This window comes from Mirounga leonina, unplaced genomic scaffold (assembly GCF_011800145.1).
Source record: "Mirounga leonina isolate KUSES-001 unplaced genomic scaffold, KU_Mleo_1.0 Mir_154, whole genome shotgun sequence".
Taxonomy (NCBI): domain Eukaryota; kingdom Metazoa; phylum Chordata; class Mammalia; order Carnivora; family Phocidae; genus Mirounga; species Mirounga leonina.
Genome location: NW_023270389.1, coordinates 49,877,021 through 49,901,677, shown reverse-complemented (window position 1 = coordinate 49,901,677; position 24,657 = coordinate 49,877,021). Strand labels below are relative to the sequence as shown.

Below are 24,657 nucleotides of genomic sequence, written 5' to 3'. Positions count from 1 at the left end.
AGCGGGAGCCTGCTTCTTCCTCTCCTTGCTGCTTCCCCTGCTTGTACTCTCTCTCTCTGTCAATAAATAAATAAAATCTTTAAAAAAATACTGAGGCATATATCCTCATCCTTGAATATTTGGATTCATTTCATTTGGGCTAGCATTTGGACATCTGTGGGGTTTTTTGTTTGTTTATTTGTTTCTGCTTCTACATATAAGTTTATTTTTTTGAAATGAATTAATTATAATTAAAAAGCATAGCTTGGGGAACATCCATTCTCTTTTCCATAATTGTACCAATTTATATTTCTACCAACAGTGTAATAGATTTTTAATTTTTTCTTTTAATCCTAGTATAGTTAACATACAGTGTTATATTAATTTCAGGTGTACAATATAGTGATTCAACAATTCCATACATTACCTAGTGCTCATCATAACAAGGGTACTCCTTAATCCCCATCACATATTTTGCTCATCCCGCCACCCACCTCTCCTCTGGTAACCATCAATTTGTTCTCTGTAGTTAAGAGTCTGTTTCTTGGCTTATGTCTCTATCCCTTTTTTGTCCTTTTCTCAATTATTTTGTTTCTTAAGTTCCACATATGAGTGAAATCATATGGTATTTGCCTTTCTCTGACTGACTTATTTCCCTTAGCATTATATTCTCTAGCTCCATTTATGTCATTGCAAATGGCAAGATTTCATTATTTTTAATGACTAAATAATATTCCAGTGTATATGTGTGTGTGTGTGTATACACACACATACTCTTCCACTGTGTGTGTGTATACACAATGGAATATATATACATACTATCTCTTCTTTATCCATTCATCCATCAATGTACACTTGGGCTGCTTCCATAATTTGGCTATGGTAGATAATGTTGCTATAGACATCGGGGTGTATGTAGCCCTTTGAGTTAGTATTTTTGTATGTTGGGAGTAAATACCCAGTGGTGTGATTATTGGACAGTAGAGTAGTTCTGTTTTTAACTTTTTGAGGCACCTCCATACTATTCTCCAGAGCGGCTGCACCAGTTTGCATTCCCACCAACAGTGCAAGAGCGTTCCCATTTCTCCACATCCTCCTCAGTACTTACTGTTTCTTGTGTTTTTGATTTTAGCTGTTCTAACAGGTGTGAGATGATACCTCATTGTAGTTTTGATCTGCATTTCCCTGATGATGAGTGATGTTGAATCTTTTCATATGTCTGTTGGTCATCTGGATGTCTTCTTTGATGAATGTCTGTTCATTTCTTCTGCCCATTTTTAAATAGGATTATTTGTTTTTTGGATGTTGAGTTGTATAACTTCTTCATATACTTTGGATATTAGCTCTTTATCAGATATGTCATTTGCAAATATTCTCCCATTCAGTGGGTTGCTTTTTAGTTTTATTGATTGTTTCCTTCACTGTGCAGAAGCTTTTTATTTTGATGCAGTCTCAATTGTTAATTTTTGCTTTTATTTCCCTTGCCTCAGGAGATATAGCTAGAAAAATATTGCTACAGCCAATGTCAGAGATATTACTGCCTGTGCTCCCTTCTAGGATTTTTATAGTTTTAGGACTCACATTTAGCTCTTTAGGACATCTGTGTTTTTTAACTCCACTAGGTGATGTTAATGCGCAGCCAGCCCTGAGAATCCTGGCCCTCTATCATGTCATGTTGTCTTTATTGCTATCCCTGGCTTCTAGTACAGCACTCATCTATGTTAGGGGTTAAAGATGTGTTTATTGATTAGTTTAGAGAGTGTTTCTTACCAAAGGGAAGAGCAGGGACTGAATGCCACTAGAAGTTATAAAGTGTTCCCTTAGAGGTTGAAATTGAACACGATGTTTACCAGAAGGCATAATTAAGGATCAGTGGGCTGCTATTCATTACATGCTTAGAGATGTTTTCCAAACCTTCCATTGCAGGTGGTGTTGTCCTCAACCCAGCCTATTATGGCATGTCTGGCCATACCAACATTATGATCCATGAGGTGGGACATGTCCTGGGACTCTACCATGTCTTCAAAGGGGTCAGTGAGAGGGAATCCTGTGATGACCCCTGTAGGGAGACAGTGCCATCCATGGATACAGGAGACCTCTGTGCCGACACTGCCCCTACTCCCAAGAGTAAGCTGTGCCAGGACCCAGAGCCTACCAATGACACCTGTGGCTTTACCCACTTCCCAGGGGCTCCATTCAGCAACTACATGAGCTATACAGGTACCACAACAGTCTCAATGTGACTATTTTCTATTAAGATTACATGGGAGCCCTTTGTGGCTGGGGTGGGGTGTGGAGGGGCGTGGGGATGGGCTTCCAACTTTGACTCCACTTGGCTGTGGAGGGGTGGGAGGTGGAGAGGCCCGTGAAGTGGTCATTCATGCCAGAGAGCTGAAGTGTATCTATCATGCCATGTTTTTTTTTCTCATGTCTTTGAAGAACTTAAAGAAATATGACATAAAGGGGTCTTGTGGACTGGATTCTCCTCTGCTAGAGGTCAAAAGAAGAATACTCTTTTATCTTGGATAGTTTAAAAAAATACTGTCTCATTTAAAAAATGGTACTGCTCTCCTGGTCCTGGGAACAACCCTATTATTTGGTCTCGGTATCCTGGATTATGTCTCTTCCTGTCCTCTTTTATCTTCCTCATTTCTGGCAAAAAGTAGTACTAATCATAGTCTCTTGATAACGGACTCAAATTTATCCCTAAAAGTAAGGACTGATTTGATCTGATGATTTATTCTAGGGAGAAGGAAGGAGATGATTTTTTTGTAAGGTCCAGGGGCTTGTTTGGTGATAAATTCTAGGACTATCCAGAAAAAAAAAAAAAAAAAGATAAATCACAAGACCTTGGTCATGCCTTTGAAGGGAAGAAAAGAGTGGTGAGCTGGTCCTGCTTGTGACTTATCGATATATTTCAATCCAAGTCTCATTTTGGTATATAATTCAGGTGCATTGAATTCATAAGGACCAGCATCCCTACCTCCCTCAGCAAGGACACAGTGGCCCTTGCCAGGGGAGACCAGACAATGGGGTGCAGGAGGCAGAGCTGTTTAGTTACCACCTTTGAAGTGGGCAGAGAAAACATCTAAGAAACAGGGGGCAGTGTTTGACTGGTGTGCTCTCATTAAAAAAGGCTCTGAAACTAAGATAACTCCTTTTCCAGCCCTATGAAAATTGTATCTAACAGGGAGATGTTGCAGGCTCCAAAGATAAGGTTGGGACCTCCATTCCCAGTCCTACTGCATCCTTGATGTTTTGGTTTGCTCTTTCTTTGAGCATCTCCACTGAATTCTCCCTAACCTTGGTAGAGTCACTGGGCATAAAGCAGGTGTCTGCAACTCCAGAAACGTTCATGAATAAAAAGCCCATATGCTTAAACACTGCCATCTTGTGGTTTCCTGAATAAGTAACCATCAGCTAGGAGCAATCTTCCACCCCAGGGCATGAGTCTCACCCTGGCTTGGCCCAACAGTAGGGTAATGGTCCTGCTTTAGGGATAAGCAAGCGCTATTCTCTGCCTTCTCTTTCCCACTTGCAGCTTAGATACTCTCTGGAACAGAATACATTTAGTCATTTGACAAGTCTTTATGGAACCCAGTAAGTGTGAGGCATTGTGTCGGGTGCTAGTGACTTAGGGCATGAGCAAGGTGGACTTCATCCCCGCCTTGGTGGTCTTTGCAGGTTAAGACCTTTATCTCTCCTGTTCCTTTTTTTGTCTCCACAGATGATGACTGCACCAACAGCTTCACCCCTAACCAAGTGGCCCGGATGCATTGCTATTTGGATCTTGTGTATCAGCAGTGGAGTCAAAATCGGAAGCCCACCCCCATTCCCCTCCCACCCATGGTCATTGGGCAGACCCACACATCCCTCACCATCCACTGGCTTCCTCCAATTAGTGGGGTTGTGTATGACAGGTGAGAGGCACTTGCCATGCTCTGTCTTCTCTGTGGCATTTTTTATGCACAAGGGGAAGAACGTGAAGTGAGGGGAGACCCGGCTTGGACCAATAAACATGTGCACCGCTGCTCAGGGCTGCCCCTCCATCCTGCCCCATCCTCATCTCCTTAGCAGAGCTCACGGGGCTCTCAGGTAAACCAGTGGCTCACCATGTGTGCTCACTCCTTGGCGAGGGGCCTGGCACGTGCTTCCTTCAGAATGTCATAGCTGGCAGGCTTCCAGGAGCCATGAAGAGGTGGACTGACAAAGCTGAGGTGCCCTTTGCTACCTGTCCAGGTCAGCCATTGCCCCCTGGCGCGAGGGTGGTGCAGAGGCTTGCTGCTTGCACAGCGGAGTTGGGGGGAAGGAGGGGAGGTGCGTTCCTTCAGGCAGTTCTGGGGGGAGGGGGGTGGCAGGCTACCCTCCGCTATAAGCTGGGCACAGGGCCTTCACTGGCTCGTGTGGTGTTTCTAATGCCTTCTCTGCTTCCTGTTGGACCTGGTGCCTGTCCCACTTAGGGCTGCTGCCTTGTGGAATCGTTATCTGTGTATTTTCCTGTTTGCCCCGCTCAACCGCAGCTCCCTGGGGAAGGACTATTCTTTGCGTCTTTGTCTCTTGGCCTGCCACAATGGACACCTGATACATGTTTTTTTTTTTTTAAAGATTTTTTTTATTATTTATTTATTTGAGACAGAGAGAATGAGAGACAGAGAGCATGAGAGGGAGGAGGGTCAGAGGGAGAAGCAGACCCCCCGCTGAGCAGGGAGCCCAATGCGGGACTCGATCCCAGGACTCCAGGATCATGACCTGAGCCGAAGGCAGTCGCTTAACCAACTGAGCCACCCAGGCGCCCCGATACATGTTTTTTAAAGAGAGTCATTATATCTAAAATTAGCTTTTATTCATCCTTTGCATATTGGGATACATGGATACCAGGGAAAGTTCTGTAAAAAGGGGAGAAGGTAGGAAAAACAGCACATCTGACAGTTGGTGGGAGGATGGGGGAACGTGGTTTCCCCAAGCAGGGCCAGAACTCCATCTAGGTGGCCTGTGCAGGCTCTCTACTTTCAAGCCCTGCCACTGTATTTTATTTTTTTTTTAATTAATTAATTTTTTCCTGCCACCATATTTTAAAGAACAACAGTAGCTCTTGTCTCTTTGGTCCATCTTTGTGTGAAGCATTGTGCTGGGTATTTTACCTGCAGGTGTCTTATTCAGTCCTTGAGATAAACACAACTGCCCTATGAGTGAGAAATCCAAGGCACAGAGAAGTGCACGGTGGCTAGCTCAAGACCCCACAACTGAAGAGAGGCGAATGTGGGGCATCCACTGGAATTTCAGAAACAGGAAACCTGGCATAGATTATTTCTTTGAACTTAGAGCTTTCCCACTTAGCAGGCAGATAGCCCCCCTTCTAGGTGTCACACTTCCCCACTGGGTATCAGGCCCCGGCCACGGCGCTGGATGTCCCTGGAGCATGTTTCCATGTACTCCATCTTTCCTGAAAGCCTGGCAGAGAAGACAGGGAGAGACAGGGATGGGAGGAAGCAAGTGAATCCTTTTTCAAAGTGGTGTTCCCAGCCTTCTGGATCTTGATACCTGTCCTCGATACCTTGATGTATGCTTAATGCATGACGTCACTTGGAACTTAACAATCCTACAAAGCAGTTCTGACTGTCGTCAGCACCCCAGCTTTCGTGGGCTCCATCTGCAAGTCAACAAATGTGATGTGTTTAAGAATCTTCTTCCTGCAAGGGTGACCCTGTGCAGCTTTGGTCGGACTGGCTGAACAGTTAAGTCCTCCGTGGGCATGTGCAGCCTGGAGTTTTATATCAGTTTATGTAACACATGTAAACAATTTAATCTTTCAATTCTCCCTCTGGTACAAACGTCACGATAAAGCAGACATCAGTACTGGCAGGCTGTGAGTCTGTTGGCAGAAAAGGCTGTAATTTGCTTCCTTTCCTCAGCTAGGTGGGCCACAGTGTGGAGGCCTCCCAACATGTGTGTCGGGGAGACTCACGTCACATACCCAGCGATTTGTGTCATGCTTGGAGTTATGTTTACTCCTCCCCAGTAGGTATTTGGGATTCTTATGTCAGAGAGGAGCCCAACCACGTACTCAGCAGCGGCCCCGGAGAGGCCAAGTACATCAAGGAAATGTGGTTTGGAGTTGTGTCCACACTAGAAGTGGGTGCTGACCAGAGTCAGAGGTTGCAGTTAACTGCACCTTTTCATTGCCAAAGTGCTGGACACTTGATGGTTTTGGGGAACTTGCTCAAAGGAATTAAGGAACTTGCTGTGACCTTAGGCAATTGACTTAATCTCTCTGAGCCTGAGTGTCCTCATTTATAAACACAGAGTTCTTGTAGGGATTAGAAATGATTTATGAAAGCACCTAGTGGCACAATGACAGGCATATAAAGTGCTTAGAAATGGGAGCTGGGAAAAAGAGGGAGCTGGTAACATAATTATTACCTCTATTTAATAGTTATATTATTTTTCTGGTATATTACAAGATATTCATTTTCTGTCCCTACCTGTGGGAGACCTTGACTTGATGTCTTCATTTTCAGATGCATCATTCACAGTTGAGCTTCTAAAAAGATTCTAAATATCAGAAAGGAGCCTCATCAAGTATCAGAGAGGAGCCTCATCTAAATATCAGAGAAGAGCCTCATCTCCTCTTGTTATTTAGCAGTTAAAGGGCTCTTTGTAAACTGTACTAATAGTCTCAGGGATGCCCATAAAACAAGCTCTCACAGAGGGACTGCTGAGGCCAGTCCCTGTACTAACTGCTGGGCACAGAAAGAACACAGCTTGGTCTGGACCGCTCACAGGCAAAGGAGAGAATGGAAGTGGGATTTTCAACATCACAGAGCAATGGCTGAAGACAGGAGCCAGAAGCTGTGGTGGGTGCCTAGAGGAGAGAGTGCTCTCCATGCAGAGGAGTAAAGCTAAGTGCCATTGCAAAGGTTACATTTGAATGGGCTTTGAAGGATGAGTAGGAGTTTGCTAAGCAGAGAGGTTTGAAAAGGCTATTTGTCAGGAGAGAAAAGAGCATGTTTCACAGAACTGTGAGAAGGGTAGGATGTATTTGAAGAATGGTGATTTGTTCATTGTGCTTGGAACATAAGTTCATAGAGGAGCTCAAGTGAGTAAGGCTGGAGTTAGCTAGTGAAGAACCTTGGATCATGGTAAGAAATTTGGATGTATTTGCCATAGGTGATGCAGAGCCAAGGGACATCACATTTCATATGACTTTTATTTTATATATGTGATTTAAAGTAGGGAGTTTAAAACATAAGATCACATATAGCTAATAACTTTACTCTGCAAACTGCTGTCTGTTTTAGTTGGGGGAATGTAAGGGGCCTTTGGATGACTTATTGAAAGTCAGCCTAGTAAGGAGTTTTGTGTTGAAAGATTTAGATTATAATTATTTTGTGTTGAATGTTCCTAGGATAGAAGCTGCCCACTTTCATCTCCACAGGCCTCCTTTATGACTTAGTTAAATTCTTCTGCTTCATAACCTTGAGATTTTCATGTCACTGTGAATTTTTAAAAGATGAGGTCTACACAAGAAGGAAATGAGTTGAGAAGTGGTTGTGTTCCCAGGTACCCCCTAGGACCTCACTACCTGTCACCACTCCCCACCCCCAGAGGCTTTCCGAATTTCATGATCCCAGTTCATCCTACCACTTCTCCTCACCTCCCTTCCCCCTTCGTCTTTACAGGGTCCCAGGCAGTGTGTGTGGTGCCTGCACTGAAGATGGGACATTCCGTCAGTACGTGCACACAGCTTCCTCCCGGCGTGTGTGTGACTCCTCAGGTTACTGGACTCCAGAGGAGGCTGTGGGTAAAGGACCATAGCTTTTTTGTTTATACTTTGTGGCTGCTGAGAATGGGGGTGGGGGTACAGAGTCGAATGGTGGTGTGGTGAGAAAAAGGTAGTGTGTGTGTGCGTGCGCGTGCATGTGCATGATTTGCTGGATATCTCTGGGGGCCTGTGTCCCACATGTGCTTAGCATGGAGGCCCAATGGCTGTGGTGAAGCAGAGGTCAGCATAGAGAACAGAGCGATGGAGAAGACAGCTGAGCTCAGGGGGTGACTTCAGGGTGAGAGCTCAGGCGTTCTGTGTTATGCACACCTACCGGCCCATGGAGCAGCCTTGCCACGTAACAGTGTAAGCTGATCTCTATCAGGAGAGTAATAGAGAACACATTGCAGGAAACATCGATGCACGGCCCAAGCTGGTCTGGGTGGGGGTGGGGTGGACTAGGTGTTCCAAACTGATTGTTCTCTTCTATGTTATTTTATGAGTCTGTTAATCACTGGTACTCGTTGTGCTTTGGATGTGATCTTAGTTAGGCTCTAGGAGGGGGAAAATGTTTTTAGCTGTCCCTTTTCCTATTCCTCGCCCTACTTCTCAGTTAATATTCACTCACATATGAATATCAAGGCCTCTAGGACAAATTAAAGCATGAATGTTATCCCAGTTCAAGTCCGGAAAATGGTGTTGACAAGTTTCAGCACCTTCTGTTGAATGGCTTGGCGTCTTCTATGACCACCATCTTCAATGTTTACCTAGTTATCATCTTTTTCCTTCTTTTGTATTTATTAAGATCCTAAAAACTACTTAGTAAGATGAGTTGGACACAGTCCTATTTGAGTTAGTTTGCCATCTTGACTCTGACCAAAAAAAAAAAAAAAGGGAGGACATTGGTTTTAGAGTCAACAGTATCTGTAAAATGTCCCCTTGAGCTCCCAGTTACTCAAATGACAGGAGCCTCCAGGAGAAATTAGGAGGGAGACAATATACTTGATTTTGATTGACCATATGGAACTTTTTTCAAATGAGAGTTTTCAAGGAAGAATGGAAAGTGACTATAAAATTCACATTGGTATTGTGTTGGACTCATGTAGAGATTGGCTTTTCATAAAAGGCCATCTCTGTGGCAAACAAATTGTCCTGTGCTAGTGTTCTAATGCCCATTCAACCCCCTGGCCCTGCACTTCTCTCTTTTTAATTCTTGGCAAAATTTAAAGTTATGTTGTAGAGGTGAAAGGAATTAGAAGTTCTGGGTTCTAATTGTGTTTTGAGGCAAACCAGGTCAACTTTCAAGGCCTCCGCTTCATGTCTTAATGTGAGATCATAATAAAATCTTTCTGAGACAACAGTGCTGTTGGGGTGGCTTCCAAGGGCTTTTACTCTGCTATATTTGGGGATGGCTATTGGAAAATACTGCTAAGAAATACTGGTCTTCCTTTGCTTTGAAAAGATGGAGAACGAAGTCATATTTAAAATATACACATCGAAGGTGAGTGAATCCCCAGCAGAGTGTGCACAAACACATATAGCTACAGATATGATCTAAATATACTTAACAACACTTAATGAACACCAACCACTTTCTAAAATGCTATGCGGAATAGGAAATTGAACCAGACACATTCCCTGCTTAAATATCATCTTTCTGGAGAGAACCTCCCTGGCTCTATAATCTAAAAGAGACCCTAGTCCTACCCCTTCATTCTCTAGTCTTTTATCCTTCTTTATTTTTCTTCAAAGATGCCATTACCACTTTATCAATTTAGTTTTGTACTTATCACCCTACCCTAAGGATTATGAGGGCAGGACCTTTATCTTTCTTGTTTGCTACTCTGTATCCAATACCTACATCAGTGCTAGATGTGAAAGAGATACACAGTCAAGTTTTGTTGAATGGATGAATAAGTGAATGAATGGATTCACAGTACAGGCAAAAGATGATAAAGGCTTTGAGATGTAACACACACACACACACACACACACACACGTTTGAACTTGTTTCCTCTGGGCTTTGAAATATTCTTTATTTTCCAAATTCTGAAGGACTAAATAATTCTATTTATGTTTCTAGGGAACGTTGTATAGATCTTCTACACTATCCTAGTAAACCACAGGTTAAATAATGCTTATTTCATAAATGAGGAAATTGAGGCTTTATAAAGACTTGCCACGGTCACACAGCTAATAGCACAACACCAATTAGAGTGTAACTCTGCTGATTCCTAATTTAGCACTTTTTTCTTAATTTCCCCTTATGTGATAATAAAAAACCTTTTGATAGATGATTTTCACAGAACTGACCTTAATATAGTTGCAATATTTGACTTTTTATCATCTCATTTTACTTAGCTACTTGGGATCTCCATTTTTTTTTCCAGTCAAGAATACATGTTTCTATTTCCTGTCTGCAGTTTCTTCCATGCAGTGACCTAACTGCTCACACATACCTGAACTAGTTAAACAGGATGTAATGACATGCTAAAACAAACATTGGCCTTATTCATAAGTAAAGAAGGGTTTCAGAAGCAGTGGTTTATCATAAATTATTAATAAACTACAAATAATTCTGCTCTGCTCAAGGACTCTTGAAGGACATGACTCACCTTCTCTGCATCAGCCTCATGTTTCCACCTGGGATCTGGGCCACTCCATTCCCGATGCCTTGCTAGACTTCTCTTGTTAAAGGCATCATGTGGAGGGGCTATGGAGCAAGACAGAATACTTTTACATTGTTACACCTTTGTCCTCCGTAGTACTCAAGATCTAATCCATTCAGTTGACCAACTTCTGTAGGCATTAGCTCAAAGCTCTCTTCCTCATTCTTCTTTCTGGTTGCTCATATGAGCTACTCATTTTCAGACTTAATGGCAGTTCCTAATGAGTCTGTCTTTCTGTTCATCTCCCTCAGGGCCTCCAGACGTGGACCAGCCTTGTGAGCCGAGCTTGCAGGCCTGGAGTCCTGAGCTCCACCTGTACCATATGAACATGACGGTGCCCTGCCCTGCAGAAGGCTGTAGCCTGGAGCTGCTCTTCCAGCACCCGGTCCAAGCTGACACCCTTACCCTATGGGTCACCTACCTCTCCATGGACTCCTCCCGGGCACTCTTTGACACGGAGATCTTGCTGGAACACCAGGATTCTGTGCACCTGGGCCCCTTAGACACTTTCTGTGACACCCCACTCACTATCAAACTGCATGTCGATGGGAAGGTCTCAGGGGTGAAAGTCTACACCTTTGATGAGCGGATGGAAATTGATGCAGCTCTGCTGACTTCCCAGCCCCACAGTCCCTTGTGCTCTGGCTGCAGGCCTGTGAGGTACCAGGTTCTCCGTGAGCCCCCATTTGCCAATGGCTTGCCCATGGTGGTGACAAATCCTCACAGGAAGTTCACGGACGTGTGAGTTGGGCGGTAGGGCTTTTTAAACCATGGGGCTTCCTGGGGCTTTGGGAGTGGGTTTTGTTTCCCTTTTCCCCACTTTTTTTTTTCCATTCTGACATGACTTTAGTTGGAGAAGTGTTAAGAATCTGAGAGAAGATTTTATTCTAAGGTGGCATATCTGAGATGAAGAAAAATATTTCCAAGAAAGGGGCAAGCAGGTGTTCTGACTAATATTGCCATCATTAGGATTATGGAAAAAGGAGGTTCTTATATGAGGAGCTTCTGCTGGACTGAAAGTATTTGCCACAAATAAGTTGATCAGAGTCAACCTCTATCTGGTGATACAGTTTAATTTCTGATTCCTTGCTGTAACTTTTGGATAATCTGCCATGGCTCCTCTAACATTTGAAGATTGTAGTCAACTCTTCTATAGCCAAGCAAGGAAGCCAAGGGTCCTGCAGACACTGCTTCATTTCAAGACTCATTCCTGATGTGTGTTTCATGCATCCCTCTTTTTCTCCTCCCTCTTTCCCTCTCTCTCTTCTCTTCCAACTCTCCTCTTTCTCTTTCTTCTGTTCCTTTTACTCTTAGTGAGCTCTGCTGTGTTCCTGGCACTGTGTGCTCAGTGGTGGGGACACAGACTAAGGTAAGATCATTGGCTCAGAAGAGTTCAAGGTCTAAAGTAGGAGGTTAGTATCTCCAAAGGCAAATTATCCCCATCTCATCATTTTCCTCAGAGCCTTGGGGGTAAAACAAAAGTTTTATTGGAAGTGTTATATTAGTTAGTTTTTGATGCATTGGAAATCATCACAAAATGAAATGGGTTAAACCAACAAACACTATTTTTCATGATTCTATGGGTTGGCGGGGTGCTCTCATCAGGACTGGCATGGCCAGGGTAGATGGTCCAGGACAAGCTCATCTACATCCTGGGGGCTCAGCTCAAATGGCTGGAGTGGCTGGGAAGATGAAGACCTCTTTCCATATGACCTCTCAATCCCTGGCAGGCTTTGTGTGGGCTTGTTCTTGTGGTGGTGGGAAGGTTCCAGCAGCAGGGAGGGCAAGCCCCCTGCACGCTCATACATTACTCATGATAACATTCCTGCGGTCAAAGCAAGTCACACAGCCAATTCCAGATTTAAGGGGTGGCAAAATGGACTCTACGTCTTGATGGGAGGAACAGCAAAGTCGCATTGCAGAGGGGTGTGAACCTGGGAAGGAGGAACTGTGGCCATTTTGCAGTCTGCCGCTGCTACACAAAAGTAGAGGGCATTGTTCACTTTGAGCTTTACTACATTTTTCTTCTCACACTTGCTCTCTGAACCAGAACTAGAAGACAGTGAAACGGACACAAAGCTAATGCAAATGAAAGGAGAGATCATGGGACAGATTTTAAAGCAAAAATTAGTTTTCGGGCTCCTCTAATAAGGCAGTTAAAATGACATTTGGCATCTAACATGATATCCACACATGCACTCATACACAGACACACACGCAACCTTTAAAGTCAATAATATCCCATTTTATGGATGAGAAAACTAAGGGGTAACCTTAATTTGGTTGAACAGACCTAGTCATGGCAGACTCAAGATTAAAATCCAATTTCCAAGTCTCATTTTGGTTCCCTTTCCTTGGTGACACACTGCCTCTTATAAATTCAGATCATTGAAGGTTGGGCTACCTGCTGCTGAGTTTTCTCCACAAGAAGTATAAACACATTTTGACACTACCATCCAGTCCTTTCCCAGCTGCAGGGCAAGGTGAGGCTTTTACGCATGGCTGGATGAGAAACTGCCCTGAGAAGGGAAGCCATCAGAATTGATGAGGATATGAAATTGGTTTTGCTTTTGAAATATCTGGCACTCTCATGAGAAGATAGTTTCCCTAAAGAAAGCTGATGTGTAAATTTAAAAGTCTTTAATATTTAGGTGTCTTTCCTATTTAACTAAAAGCCAGTACAGAGGTTTTTGAAGATGTTTTGGAAACCCCATGAGAGTTCCCATTTGCTGTTTGCACCATCAAGTGAGAGAGTGGAGGCTTTGTGGCTGAGTTGAAGCATCTGTTAAAGAAGAGAGGGTCTTGGCAGGAGGTTTATGGTGGCCATCGGGGCAGCCCCAACAACCCTTTGCGATCCTGTCCTCCTAAGTCACTCCCATTCTCGCTTGATATTGGCGGTCGTTTTCCAATTAGGGCAGGCATGGGACAAGAGGAGGAGGGAAGAATTTGTTTTGGGAAATAGCAGTCCCCCTCTTGAGACCCTGACCTCACTTAAATGTTCACTCTCTCATGCTCTCCACCTGATCAGTGCACTTGGGTTCTAAAGAGAGTCTGATAAACTTCTTCCATCTCTGATGTCAACCAATAAAACTCCATTCCTGGCATCTATGCATTTTGGCAGGTTTAGAGGTGGGGAGTAATTTAACATATTTCTAGCTGCAGGATTTCTGGCATCCCCAAAATGATGGTAGAAGGTGTTCTCACCTCCTGGGAGACAGTTCGTCCTTCCCTCTAAGGATGCAATCTCTTTAAGATAAGAATTTTCTTGAGAGATGAGAAAACTGTGATCTGCAGACCCAGGAAGGGCCTTGCTGAATCCAAACACTGAAGCTTTCTTCTTCAGTTTCTTTGATTACTTCGAGGATACAGAAGACTAGTTTTACAGTAGTTGCTTGTTGTTTTTTTTTTTAACATGATAAAGGTATACTTGAAATGCCATCTTCCTAGATTGTGCAGGACCGTTAGTTAATTCAGTGGTATTTCAGCCAGTATTTATTGCATGATCACTATGGGGAACATACTGGGAATACCGAAACCGGTATGCTTTCAAACATTCTGCTGCTGTGTAAAACTCTGTGCCCTGATCTCTGTTTCACATAACGTGGCATATGTTTAACATTCCCCATAAATATCTTTTAAATTCCTGTAAGCCATCTGTGAAGGACCCAGGGCAACGTCTCACTTTCTGAATGTAGTGGTCATGGCTCATTGGTTTCCACAGGGAGGTCACACCGGGGCAGATGTATCGATACCAAGTTCAAGCTGGAGCTGGGACAGATCTGGGAGAAGCTTCACCTCCGCTGAGCCATATCCATGGAGCTCCTTACTGTGGAGATGGGAAGGTGGCGGGGTGAGTATCGGGGTGTGTGAGAATGTGTGAGCGAGAATGTCCTGCCCGGCTCAGACCAGGAGGGTTAATCTTGAGTTTTAGTTTGACTTGTTCTGGAACTTGGGGGCTGTGTGATTCTAGCATTAAACAAGATTTAGGACCTGGTAGTGATCTTGAAAGGTCACCTACATCTTAGTTAAGGAGAAGCTCACTTTTATTTAGAGCTCACCCACTGAGATATTGGGGCTGATTTGGCGGTGGGGGGCAGCTCTTAAGGTTTCAGAGGACAACTACTGGGCAGTGATAGAGAGAAGGAGTTTATAGGGGAGAAGGTTACTTGTGAGATGATGCTAAAAGACAACATGAGGGTATCTTTTGGATCAGTGGCTTGTCTTATGCTACCAAGGAGCTGTGTGACCTGAGGAAAGTCAGTATAGCTTTCTGAGCTTCATTGGCTCATTTGGCCTCTGGAAGATCTGACTAAAATGTAATTTACATCCATTCTATAAAACCACCAAGGTAAAGAGGAAATCACTACTTTGGCTTCTGAACATATTATGTTCCTTTTTCTGTTGCCTTTTGTGATATCAGCCTAGGCAACTAATTCACTCTGGTTTATCTGGGACTTTCTCAAATCTAGCACTGAAGACTCCCATGTCCCACCAGTCACCCTATATTCACCTGTCCTGAATGCTCATCAAACCTAATTTGTTAGTTATATAGAGCTGGGGGAGTAGGAGGCTGGATGGCCATGCACTGTGATTTGTCTTCGATTCTGCATCCTAATAAGATGCCCTATTATTAATTTCCCAGACTAGGTGAAAATACATAGTATCCCAAGGCCCTAATAGAAAGAATTCTGTAGCCTTTCTTGGGATCCCCTCCCATCATTTAGCAATCAATAAACATTGCTTCTTCTCTTGATCTAAGATTTTTAACCTTTGGTGTAAGCCAAACCTTGCTAACACCCAGACCTTGCTAGTTGGCTGCCACCTTCTGCCTCACCCAGTCCCAGCTTTCTAGTCCCCTTCCTCCATCTCAGTTGGGGATGCTTCACATGTGCACATGCTGTTGTTCCTGTCCCTGCTTTGACAACCTCTTTCTTACAGTGTTTGGGGTGGCTTGGTTACCATTACTACCCAGCCAGAGCCCTCCTTGAGCAAAGGACTCTGCCCTATGTTGTAGCATCTCCTCCAGCAATTCTCTGATAGAGGCCACCTCAAGGCCCCAGGATGCCACATCTGGCTGGGGGTCTGGGCAGGAAGGGTGGAAGAGCCATCTTCCTAACTTGCTCTTACACATTGTCTCCTGGGTCTTGAAACAACTTCACCTGAAGCAGCAGCTGCTTGGCTGCTAGGCCTCACAAGCTTCCTCATCCAAACGCCCCTTTACACTTCTCCCGGTCTTCCCTCTCTGTAAAGAGTCATACTTAGTTCTGCCTTCCAGGGGGAAGGTATCTGTGATTGTAGCTTTGTCTCAGCTGGAGGCCCTCCACCACACACACAACAAGAAGGAGAGACATGAATTTTTTAACCCGCTGTTTTAAACTTGAGAAATGTATAGATTCAATCCAAGGGAATCGCAGATCCCCAAGAAGTCATCCTGAGACTCTAGTTTTCCTTTTCTTTAAAGATTTTATTTATTTATTTGAGAGAGAGAATGAGAGACAGAGAGCACGAGAGGGAAGCGGGTCAGAGGGAGAAGCAGAACCCCGCTGAGCAGGGAGCCCGATGTGGGACTCGATCCCGGGACTCCGGGATCATGACCTGAGCCGAAGGCAGTTGCTTAACCAACTGAGCCACCCAGGCGCCCAATGTCTTTTTTTAAAATTTATTTTTTTTAAGATATTTCTTTTTTTTTTTTAAATTTATTTGAGAGAGAGAGAATGAGAGAGAGCACATGAGAGGGGGGAGGGGCAGAGGGAGAAGCAGACTCCCCGCCGAGCAGGGAGCCCGATGCGGGACTCGATCCAGGGACTCCAGGATCATGACCCGAGCCGAAGGCAGTCGCTCAACCAACTGAGCCACCCAGGCGCCCCTAAAAAATATATATATATATATATATATATTTTTTTAAAGATTTTATTTATTTGCGAGAGAGAGAATGAGAGACAGAGAGCATGAGAGGGGGAGGATCAGAGGGAGAAGCAGACTCCCTGCCGAGCAGGGAGCCCGATGCGGGACTCGATCCCGGGACTCCAGGATCATGACCTGAGCCGAAGGCAGTCGCTTAACCGACTGAGCCACCCAGGCGCCCCGAGACTCTAGTTTTAATAAATTTTTTTGTCACATTGGATAACACAGCAATAAGACTGCCAAACAAACAGCAGGGACCTTGAACTCGTGAGCTGCCTTCATTTGGAAGGGACCACCTCCATCTGTCCAATGTGGGACATCGCAGCCACGTGTGCCGTCGAGCCTTTGCAGTGGGGCAAGTGCGGCTAGGAACTGAATTGTATTGAATTTTAAGTAATTTAAATTTAATTTAAAAACTCGATTCAGTTGTCAGAAAACTTTTTTTTTTTTTTAAGATTTTATTTATTTATTTGAGAGAGAGAGAATGAGAGACAGAGAGCATGAGAGGGAGGAGGGTCAGAGGGAGAAGCAGACTCCCTGCCGAGCAGGGAGCCCAATGCGGGACTCGATCCGGAGACTCCAGGATCATGACCTGAGCTGAAGGCAGCCGCTTAACCAACTGAGCCACCCAGGCGCCCCAGAAAACTTTTAAGTATATTTGGAACAACTTAGGCCGGTGAATCTAAATACGGATCAAGTGTTTGAACTCAGATGTGTTGTAAGTGAGAAAGACACATCAGATTTCAAAGACGTAGGATGCATAAGGAAGAATGTAATTGCTTCATTAATAATTTTTGTACTGATTACTTACTGGATGACAATATTTTGGATATATTGGGTTAGATGAAATGTGGTATCAAAACTAATTTTACCTGTTTCTTTTTTTAAATGTGACTACTCCTGTTTCTGCTGGGCAGCAGTACATGAGATGATACACAACATGCTTATATTAGCTGTTGAGATTATCTTCAAAATAAAGGAATTTGTTTTTTTGTTTTTGTTTTTTTTTTAAAGATTTTATTTATTTATTTGACAGAGAGAGACAGTGAGAGAGAGAACACAGGCAGGCAGAGTGGGAGAGAGAGAAGCAGGCTCCCCGCTGAACAGAGAGCCCGATGTGGGGCTCAATCCAGGACCCTGGGATCATGACCTGAGCCGAAGGCAGACGCTTAACGACTGAGCCACCCAGGCACCCCCAAAATAAAGGAATTTGAAGTTTCCTTAATTTCTTCAGTCATGGTTTTCACAGCTCTGTTATCTTTTCTCCATTTCCATCCTACCATTTAAAATATCATTATATAATTGCATTTATAGCATGCTTTTAATTCATTTTAAAGCTTTCTCATATCTAATTACTTAATCTTTACTCTGTCCCCATGAGGAGGTATTCTTTAAACAAAGGTTAGTCATGCCCTGGGTCTGAAAACACATTAGCATGCCAACACCCTTTATCTACTTGAGTTAAAATATGTGTCTGTTTTGGATGTGGTGCAAAGCCAAGAAGAAAAAAATGGTAACCCTCAGTCCATTTTTTAAATTATTTATTTATTTATTTATTTATTTATTTATTTATTTATTTGAGAGAGAGAGAGAGAGTGAGTGAGTGGAGGGGCAGAGGGAAAGGGAGAGGGAGAGAATCTCCAGCAGACTCCCCGCTGAGCACAAAGCCCGACTCAGGGCTAGATTCCAGGACCCCAAGATCAGGACCTGAGCTGAAATCAAGAGGCAGATGCTCAACCAACTGAGCCACCCGGGGGGCTCCAACCCTCAATCCATTTACAATGGCCGCATCTGTGTTATCTGTTTTGTTCTCATAACATGCTTCTTGTAGCTCTTAGTCTAAACTAACTTTCCCACTCAAATCCAAATTAGTCATCAGCTGTGTCAGCATTTGAGGTTCAAAACAAAACAATGACATTTTTCTTTTCCCAGTATTCATTTCTCCCCTGCAATATATGATAGCTGCCACCAGGTGGTAGTAGGGAGTGAGGACCAGGACCGAGCCTTAGCTTTGCCCTGGACTGAGACCTGGCAGCAAGCAGACTACTGAGTCTCTTGGTATATAAAACAGGAACTTTCAGTTCTACAAAATCCTAACTTTAACAACTGCATCTAGATAGAATAAAACAATGAAAACATGAAGAAATATCAGGTAAAAACGAATAGAAAACAGAACCACACACAGGCAGGCAGGTTTCCTCCTCACCAAACCAGCTATTTCTAAGATTTCACTTATCATAGGGCTGGTATGCATTTTCTACCTTAATGCCATCCACTGGAAACACTGGCAGGGCCCTCATGGGTCTCCTAGATGTTTCTGAGCCACGAGCTACTTTTTCTGTAAAAGCATTTTTTTTAACTCCTGCTTTTCTCCAACTCGTACTTCTTAATATGTAATTGGGAATTTTAAGAATTTAAAATAATGGTAACTAAACAAGAAAAACTATTTTATATATGTATGTATATAAGAATGTATATTTTTACTTTCCAGGAGCCTGGGAGAAGAGTGTGATGATGGGGACCTTCTGAGCGGAGATGGCTGCTCAAGGGCGTGCCAGCTGGAGGAAGGCTTCCACTGTGCAGGTGGGTTGAGGAGCGCCCCCTAGGCTTATGTCCTATTTCTGCAGGTGTCTCTGTGTCTTATTTCCCTGAGCTTTTAATATCCTATAACATATAGTGAGATGCTAATAACAATGATATTTGATGTGTCTGTTGTGTGCCAGGCATTAGCTGTTTCACATATAGCATTTCATTTAGTCCCTACATTAAGTATGAAGAGACTAAACTGAGGCACAGAGAGTTCAAATAACTTGCTTTCTTTTATATGGGATTTGAACCAAGGAAGTGAGGCTCTAGGATCTACATGTGAAACCACTGGGTTACATCGCCTCCTTGATTAATGTTACCAGTTGCTCTTGGGTCCTCATGTCTAACATCAAAGCATCAGCCAAGCAGTACAATCATAGAGGTTCTACATCAAAATCAGTGTAGGAAGCATTCTAAGCCAAAGGGAGTACAAGGTACCTCTTGGTGGTTGTGCTTAATAGATAAGATCATGACAGATGACAGGGGGTCCTAACACTGCTTAATCCTGGAAAATCACTAGTAATAAATTATCACTAGGTGGCTTTGACTCTAGGTTCTTGCCACACAGGAAGGCTCTCCAGAACACTTCTCCCAATTCTGGTTAAATACATCATCAGTGGGCTTCTAACACGTAGATTATTTTTTTAAATTACCATCTGCATACATTGCAGTGTTCAGTGGAACATAACCATTCACCAAAGTTATTTTAAAGAGCAGTGCATTGAAAAATATTTTAATGCCTCTAAATCTCAAGGTAAAGGAGGATATGATTATAATTATGTATAATTTATTAAGGTGTTAAATACTGGATAGAACACACAAATGCCTCTGCTATCTAGAGCAGGATCATAAAATTATAGAATCTTAGTAGTCTTCCATCCATCCATCTAATAAACCATATTCAGTATCTGCCATGTACCATGAGTCTGATAGATACCCTGATTCCTTCCTGTATACAGTCTAACAGCGATTTGGAGTCCAGCATCCTTCCCATATAGAAATCTCTTCTGCCAGTTCTTGAGAGAGGGGCCTCTAGCTCCTGCTTACATACTACGAGCAGTGAAGGACACACCTTGAAATGCACCATTCTACTTAGGAATGGCTTTATCTGTTATAAAATTCTTCTCCCTTTTTCTGGTTTGGAAACTGAGGCTCAGAGCATTGTAGTGACTCATCCACAGGCATACAGCAAAGCTTTGCAGGCCAGCACTGGAGCTCAGCTTCCTAATGCTTAATCAAGTGCTTTTTCCTTGCTGTGAAACTACAGAGGATAATTTCTTCCCCCTGTTTTATTTGACTACCATGCAGATATTTGAAATGCCTCCCCATTATTCTCCTTTCCAATCCAAACATCCCCTCATGTGATTAGGTTTCCAGACCCATTCTTATTTACCCTAACCTGGCATGTTTTGTGTGGTCAATGCCCAGAAAGGAATTCAATACTCCAGATGTGGTCTGGCTATGCAGAATACACTGAACCGATTACCTCCCCTCTTCTGTACACAAGTATTTGTTAATGCCACCTCTGTTTGCATTGTGTTTTTTTTTGTTTTTTGGGTTTATTTTGGTAACATAATGGGCTTATGTTGAATACACACACACATACACACACACATATATTCTCCAAATGCTGTGTCTTTAGTACAGCCCAAGCCTCATTTAACTTAAGAGCCCACCTTGCTTTGTTTCTAACACATTTGATTCCATTACATTTGGCTCTTATTTCCTTAGCCTCCAAATCCAGTAAGACTATGTCTAAATTATTTTAACTTTACAGGGTAAGACTAAAAGGATCTATTCCACAGTTAGACTTCTGTTTCATTGTATAATAAGCTCATAGTATGCTAAGCATATATTCCATTATTTCTTAAAAGATTAGGTTGGAGGGGTGCCTGGGTGGCTCAGTTGGTTAAGCGTCCAACTCTTGACTTTGGCTCAGGTCAGATCTCAGGGTTGTGAGATCAAGCCCCACATTGAGCTCCACACTCAACGGGGAGTCTTCTTCTCTCTCTCTTTCCCTCCCTCTCCCCTTACCCCCCCCCCCGGCTCATGCATGCTCTCTCTCTAAAGTAAATAAATAAATCTTCTTTTAAAAGAAGATTAGGTTTGAAGGAACTATTGTGAAATGTGTTTTAAAAGTGGTCTGTTATTTTTAGATGGGCTTGAAAAAACAGGCAAAAATTTTAAGTCCATGGTAAAAAAAAATAGAAGAAGCAAGAAGAAACATTCACTGTGTTATAAATAGAGAAACAAAACATATATATACACATTATAAAATATATTGTAAAATATATACACATTATAAAATATATTGTAAAATATATACACATAAAATACATGCAAACATACATATAAACACACATGATTATGTACATGAACACATGTACATGTGTATATACATATATGTGCATATATATTGGTTTGGGGGGAGTGATTTGGGAAGACCATGGGTTTGATGGAATGCAGGAGTTTAAAACCCCAAATAGGCTTAGAACCAAGTCCAAGAACATTGGCTTATTCCTGGCAAGTAGAGACAGATTTACCACAGAAGGGTCTTAGACTGGAAGAAATTATGAAGGAAAATAATTAGTAGCTACATGTTGATAAGCCACTGAAAAATCACTTCAATATCCCTGTGGTATTGTGAAGAATGAAAAATAACAAGAATGGTATAGTAACAGTAAATTTTAGTAATGATGGTACTGAATGTGTACCTATATGTTGATTGATTTTCAAATCTTGATATTATTTTCACGTCCTATTATTTTAAGTGGAACTAGGAGATTAGAATCATGCTACTAATGTTCATTGTCCTACATTTTGGTAGAAAAATCAGTAGAACTTAATAAGTGGCTTTCTGATTGCACCTTAGATTTCCACACTTGAAGAAAGCTAGTTACGTACTGTAGTTGGTACTGTTCACTTAGGCGGAGTTATCCTGGGAGCAAGGTGGGACTTGTCCAGGGAATACAAGCTCGCTGCACAGTAGTCCAACAGGTTTGCGTACAGCCTCACTCCTCACCTGTTTGCTCTTGAAGACAGTGCCTCTCCCTCAGCTTGATGGAAACCCCCATGAACCTGCCTTCTGTGGACCTGGCTCAAATACAAGCTCTATTGCTCGTGTATCAAGGGACCTTTGGCAAAATGTTTCCCATGTATGATACAAACAAAAATTACCCACCCCACATGGTTGTTGTAAGTCTAAAGGAAAGACCTATGTAAGCCTTGAAAACCCAGTGCCCATATTGTCCGTGTCCGAGCTGTGGCATACTTAGTTGAAGAAAGAATTCCTCCACAAAGAGTAATTGAAAACAAATTCCTCAACTACTTTAATATTTCAAAAACCATGAAGGGGATCCAAGTGCATAACACATCATACCATTTCTTTAACTTCTCTTTCTTCTTTTATCTACTGCTCTTTTAGCTCCTTCTTCCCTCAGGTTCTTGTTCAATGATGCCTTAACATTTCTTTCTACCTCCAGCTTACTTTTTTCTCCCTATTCTTTGTCCACAAATCCCACCACTTTCTATACCTTTTATTATACAGATGGAGTCTACTCCTCTCCCCATGAAAAAGGATCCTTTTTCCTTGCACATGTGTATGCGCATGCGTGCGTGCGTGTGTGTGTGTGTGTGTTGTCTGCATGTTTGGGGTGAGCATTAGACCTGCTGACAGTAGCAGGATTCTCTTTCATGGATTAGAGAAAAAATATAATGATTTTTGCATAACATATATAACAACACTTTTTTAAACATACAATATTTTTTGGCAGGGGAGCCAAGCCTATGTTACATATATGAGGGAGACGGGATATGTGAACCTTTTGAGAAGGAAACCAGCATCATAGACTGTGGCCTCTATACTCCCAAAGGATACCTGGATCAATGGGCCACCCAAGCTTACTCCTCTCATGAAGACAAGAAGTGTCCTGCTTCCTTGGTAACTGGAGAACCTCATTCAATGGTAAATCAAGCCAGAAGAATTGAGTTAAGGCTGAGCAGAATTGTCAAGTGATGCTCTCTCTCAGATGCTTTATGGGGGCTTACATTCTCTCCTGTCTTTGATATCAAATTTAGTCCCTACTGAACTCAGAATAAGGTAACGTTAAATGGGACACTGCTAGGCTGGCAATTAAGTCTCCTCTCCGCGCCTCCACCCCCCCGCCCCCATACCCTACTTACCCGCACCAGGTTTCATCCAGGAGCCTTTGGCTGTGCAGTAACTAACTCTAAGGGATACAGAGCATCTCAAAATTAATCTCAAATATATAAATACCAGAAATTACACTTGATTTTTGTGTATGGGAGGATTTATTTTAAAAAGAAGTAGTAAAGAGTCAGAATGCCTGGATTACAATACTGAATTCACCAGTATTACTATTATTATTACTAAGCGAGGTTTGACAGGTCACTTAACCTCTCCAGACCCCAATGTTCTCATATATAAAATGGGTCATAGTAATAACTTTTGGATTTAACTCAATATGTTTATTACAAGGATCAAATGGAATTTAAATATATTAAAGATCAAAGTATAACTCAATTTAAAGAATTGTTATTCTTGAAGAAATTCTACAGTTAGTACTAAAAACAAATCCTTAGGTATACAATTTTCTATGAATCTCCACCTAAATAAATAGGAGATCCTCTGAGGACTTTAAGGACTGACTTTTGTGAATTATAGTGCAATACTGAAAAGAAAATTAAGGGCTTTGGCTTTTGGGTACTATTCTAGATGCATCCATTGCCAACTAAACTCTTCCATTCATCATAACAATAAGCAATACCGTCCTTTCAACAGAAGTGAGATTAAGCTCTCTAGGTATTTTAGGCCAGGATGAAATCACTGGATTTTATACTTAAGCAGACACCCCCAGGAAATCGAGGAACCAGCCAGGGCTGGTGCTCTAGTTCAAGAAACTCCTCAAGGACCCAGGCATCTTCTAGATTCTAGCTCTTTCTATCCTTGGCTTGCAGCTTCCTTCCTCCTCCTCATAAGATGACTCCTCCAGGCATGACGTCAGCATTCCAGGCAGGAAGATGGGGGAAGTTCACAGGGAAATAGGTATATGCTAACTGAGTCTTTCCCTTTTTATTGGGAAAATCATGGCAGCTTTTTTGGAAGTTTAATACTACAGATTTCCATCAACATTTTATTGGTCATACCCAGGTCACTTCATCACCCTCAGTTGTAAAGGCGTCTGAGGAGATGAGCATTTTTAACTGGATTCACTGCCCTCTTGAACAAAATCAGAGTTTGAAAGTAAGGGGAAAGGATATGGGGGAGGCAAGTAGCCGTGTCTGCCACACTTCTACAGTGAAATCTGTCATCTTTCTCAAGAGTTCTTGGTGCCCAAGGACAGGAAGCCAGGGAAGTTGGAAGATTCTGAGTTAGTAACAGCTCTCTGAAGTTGCTTGTCGTCTAGCTTGTCTGTCTTCCTTAACTAAAGTAGGAGAAATTTTCTGGAGTTTCTGTTCCCTGGCTTCTAAACCCAGCTGAATGCTCAGTGGCTCCCTAACTCAGTAGCCTCACTGCCGGGACTGGTGGATCCTGCCTGGTAAGGATATAACCATCATCTTGGACAGACGTCTGTGGCTGATTCTAGGAGCAGTTGCCTGAAATGAGCCAGGACTGTTCATTGGGCAAGTTCTCTGGGTTTATGGTGGGCTGAGGGTTATCATGTGTGTTTTTCTACCCAGAAAAGTTATATCCTGAGACTAGCAGAGAGCATTCTTCTACACTAAGAAAAGTTTTCT

General features: G+C 42.7%; 1 protein-coding gene across 1 annotated transcript in view; it reads left to right on the top strand.

Annotated features, from left to right (window-relative positions):
- PAPPA2 (pappalysin 2) overlaps nucleotides 1–24,657 on the top strand; it is a 294,310-nt gene that overhangs the window by 138,501 nt on the left and 131,152 nt on the right. The window contains exons 4-10 of the mRNA XM_035010738.1: nucleotides 1,906–2,199; nucleotides 3,707–3,899; nucleotides 7,659–7,780; nucleotides 10,662–11,151; nucleotides 14,132–14,260; nucleotides 18,806–18,897; nucleotides 22,674–22,864. Coding sequence (XP_034866629.1) covers nucleotides 1,906–2,199; nucleotides 3,707–3,899; nucleotides 7,659–7,780; nucleotides 10,662–11,151; nucleotides 14,132–14,260; nucleotides 18,806–18,897; nucleotides 22,674–22,864 — 1,511 coding nt within the window. The remainder of the gene's footprint in view (nucleotides 1–1,905; nucleotides 2,200–3,706; nucleotides 3,900–7,658; nucleotides 7,781–10,661; nucleotides 11,152–14,131; nucleotides 14,261–18,805; nucleotides 18,898–22,673; nucleotides 22,865–24,657) is intronic.